At 32.7% G+C, this 3888-nt stretch overlaps 1 protein-coding gene across 1 annotated transcript in view; it reads left to right on the top strand.

The window, feature by feature from the left end:
- The first annotated feature begins 733 nt into the window (after window positions 1–733).
- LOC137621987 (lachesin-like) overlaps window positions 734–3888 on the top strand; it is a 492431-nt gene continuing 489276 nt past the window's right edge. Inside the window, exon 1 of the mRNA XM_068352479.1 lies at window positions 734–960. Coding sequence (XP_068208580.1) covers window positions 807–960 — 154 coding nt within the window. The 5' untranslated portion in view covers window positions 734–806. The remainder of the gene's footprint in view (window positions 961–3888) is intronic.

Genomic DNA, 3888 nt, shown 5'->3' with positions numbered 1-3888 from the left:
TAAATCGTTTATATCTTCCCCTTTTCGGACAAGTTGTGGGCGGCTATTTGCAAAAGCGGTGGGGGGGTTATTTCCTGCGTGAAAAGGGATGAGTTTAAGAGTTGTCACGGGCTGGTGTTGGGTTGTTACGTGTAGCCAACTATCCCCCAGTAGCCAAGGAGGCTTTAGCACACGGCCGCGCTCAGTCGTCGTCACCTCGTCGAGTAGAGTGCACGCATGTCTCGGATCCGCCTCTGGGAAGCCGCGTTTGCCCTCGGTACTTAAGTCGCGATCAGAGCTAGTAGATTAAGTTCTTTTTTCAAAGTACAGCTGATTCTTAAACAATATCACGTCCTTAAAAGCATTCCTTTCGAAAATTAAGCTTTATTTCTTTTTAAAATATTAAAGAATTTGGGGTTTATTAAAATAAGGTGATTTATCATAGTTCTAGATATTTGAGATGATTCTAGACAAAGTAATTGTAGATCTTAGTCAGAAAAGGGTTACAAAATAAATAATAATATAAGAATTAAAATAATCTCTTAGAAATCGTGCCAAAATGATAGGCTTCATCAAGTGATAACGAAATTAAATACCGACAAGGTTTGTATAGTAGAGGAAAATATTGAAAATAGCCTTCCATGAGAAACAAAAGCCAAAGAAAACTATTTTCGAATGACCACGAATGAATTTATTCCAAACGAGGAAAAGGAAATAAAAACATCGCAATAAGACTTCGAGAGAGAGGAAAAAAAGGGGGAGGGGCAAAATAACAAACACTTGAAAGTGTGAGTAGAAACGACGGATAATAAAGAGGAGAAATTGAGATGTTCGGAACGGAGTTAATCTCGTTTCCAGTGGCACTGCCCCTTACTGCCAGGCCCAAGAGCGAGGCAGGAGGCCGTAGTCCCACCACCAGCATCGTGTTCCTGGCCACCTTAGTGAGCTCAACTCTCCTCCACCTTGTCACCGCTTCGAAAGGTAAGGCGAAAGAGGAGCCGACGTTTTGACGGAAGATTTTCTTGTTTCCATTAATGTTTCTTAATAAATGTAAAGGAAGATGGGGAGGAAATTTGAAATGGGACAGTAGGCACATGATTCATTTAATTAACTGCGGAATTTTGATTTTTATCTTAATTTGTATTAATATATCAAGTGAAATGTTTCTTAATAATGTAAAGGAAGATGTGGGAGGAAATTTGAAATGGGACAGGAAGTATATGATTCATTATTTTAATCATCATCGGGATTTTGATTTTGTCTTAATTTATATTAATATATCAAGTGAAATGTTTCTTAATAAATGTAAAGGAAGAAGGGAAGGAAATTTTAAATGGGACAAGAGGTATATGATTCATTATTTTAATCATCATCGGGATTTTGATTTTGTCTTAATTTGTATTAATATATCAAGTGAAATGTTTCTTAATAAATGTAGAGGAAGATGTGGAGGAATTTTGGAATGGGACGGAAAGTATATGATTCATTATTTTAATCAACTGCGGGATTTTGATTTTGTCTTAATTTGTATTAAAATATCAAGTGAAATGTTTCTTAATAAATATAAAGGAAGATGTGGAGGAATTTTAAATGGGACAAGAAGTATATGATTCATTATTTTAATAAACATCGGGGTTTTGATTTTGTCTTAATTTATATTAATTTATCCAGTAAATAAGCCAATGGGATGGATAACCCAAAAGTCCTTCGTCTAACTTTGTCCCTTACAGAAAAAGAAACTTATATATAGAAGGAGAAACGAAAAAAGAGCGGGGCCTAAACCACAAATGAATTTGTAAAATTGTAGATTAAAAAAAAAAAAAAAAACTTGAATGAACTCCTGCCTCGTAACTTGCCAATAAGAAAACATGTATATTTCATTGCCACAATTCATCAGTTTTCTTTTATCAGATTATTGAAATAATGTCGGCCTTTGTAGCACTGAGGTCTGGATTCACAATCGCGGAATTCATTAAACCGTTTCCTTTTTATCCGTTTATTGAAATGAATTACGAAGTCTATAAATTCTCAAGGACGCGATATACTATCTGTTTAATGGAATGAATTCGAAAGAATGCAATATATTAAACTCCTTTTCTCAGTTTAATGACATAAAATCGATGCTGGCAATGGGTTAATCTATTTTTAATTGAGTTATGATAATATTGTTTTTATTTTTTTTAATATGAAAATTTCCACTTGATATAAAAAAATATATAATTTCTATAAACTTTTCGGGTTTTTAAAAACATTTGAAGGGGCAATAGTAATTTAATAAGAATATTTCCACGCGAAATAAAAAAAAGAAAATAATTTCTAAAAACTTTTGCATTTTAAAAACGCTTGAAAGGCCAATAGTAACTTTATAGTATTTTATAGTTTATACACTTGATTAAAAATTTTGGTTGACAACTATTGCTATTAATCTCAAAACTTAACTTACTCATTTCTTTATTAAAGTATAAATTTTTATTTAGCATTAGAATAACTCATTCATAAAGTAAATTCTATCATTACTAAAAACTTCACACACATGTACTCACACACATATATACATATAATATAAAATTAGGAATTGATAAAGTCAACAATAAAAATGATAAATAATTAAGAATATATTCCCCATTTTCCATATATACAAAAAACGCCACAAGTTTCTCATGTATGGAAGTTATAACTGTTCGTTCTTCTTTTTATTTTTATTTCTATTATCATTATTATAATTATTATTATTATTATCATTACCATCATCATCCAAATGGGAAATACTTTACATTATGGAACACATCTAAACGGTTACTAACTTTTTCCGTCAAACTTTAAAAAGTAAAATTGATGATTCAAATTGATTAAAAAAAATAAAAAATATCATTCGAGGAAGGAAGAAAAAGTTTGATACATTAATAGATATATTACTGTAAACAAATAAAAGCGAAAAATAAATTCTAATTGGACTATTCTGAACAATCTGCTTAATGTATATAAAGATATATTTTGAATTGGTGAGATTGGAAGCAATTTCAATAGGCAAACATTGCAAATGTGGAGAATATCCGTGACCTAGCAGATAATTCTCTCTCTCCTCTCTCTCTCCTCTCTCTCTCTCTCTCTCTCTCTCTCTCCTCTCTCTCTCTCTCTCTCTCTCGTTTGGTCACCAAACCTTAGTATAAATAAAAAAAACTGGTATATGATTAAAAAAATAATTAAAGATACTACTGTATATGTTACTCTCTCTCTCTCTCTCTCTCTCTCTCTCTCTCTCTCTCTCTCTCTCTCTCTCTCTCTCTCTCTCTCTCTCTCTCTCTCTCTCTCGTTTGGTCACCGCACCTTGGTATAAATAAAATAAACTGGTATATGATTAGAAAAATAATTAAAGATACTACTGTATATGTTACTCTCTCTCTCTCTCTCTCTCTCTCTCTCTCTCTCTCTCTCTCTCTCTCTCTCTCTCTCTCTCTCTCTCTCTCTTTCTCGTTTGGTCACCACACCTTAGTATGAATAAAAAAAACTGGTATATGATTAAAAAAATAATTAAAGAAACTACTGTGTATGTTACTCTCTCTTTCTCTCTCTTTCTCTCTCTCTCACTCTCTCTCTCTCTCTCTCTCTCTCTCTCTCTCTCGTTCGGTCACCACACCTTGGTATAAATAAAATAAACTGGTATATGATTAAAAAATAATTAAAGATACTACTGTATATGTTACTCTCTCTCTCTCTCTCTCTCTCTCTCTCTCTCTCTCTCTCTCTCTCTCTCTCTCGTTGGATCACCACACCTTAGTATAAATAATAAAACTAGTATATGATTAAAAAAATAATTAAAGATACTACTGTATATGTTACTCTCTCTCTCTCTCTCTCTCTCTCTCTCTCTCTCTCTCTCTCTCTCTCTCTCTCTCTCTCTCGCGTTTG

Source organism: Palaemon carinicauda, chromosome 28, assembly GCF_036898095.1.
Source record: "Palaemon carinicauda isolate YSFRI2023 chromosome 28, ASM3689809v2, whole genome shotgun sequence".
Taxonomy (NCBI): Eukaryota; Metazoa; Arthropoda; class Malacostraca; order Decapoda; family Palaemonidae; genus Palaemon; species Palaemon carinicauda.
This window is presented reverse-complemented; position numbering and strand designations above follow the sequence as displayed.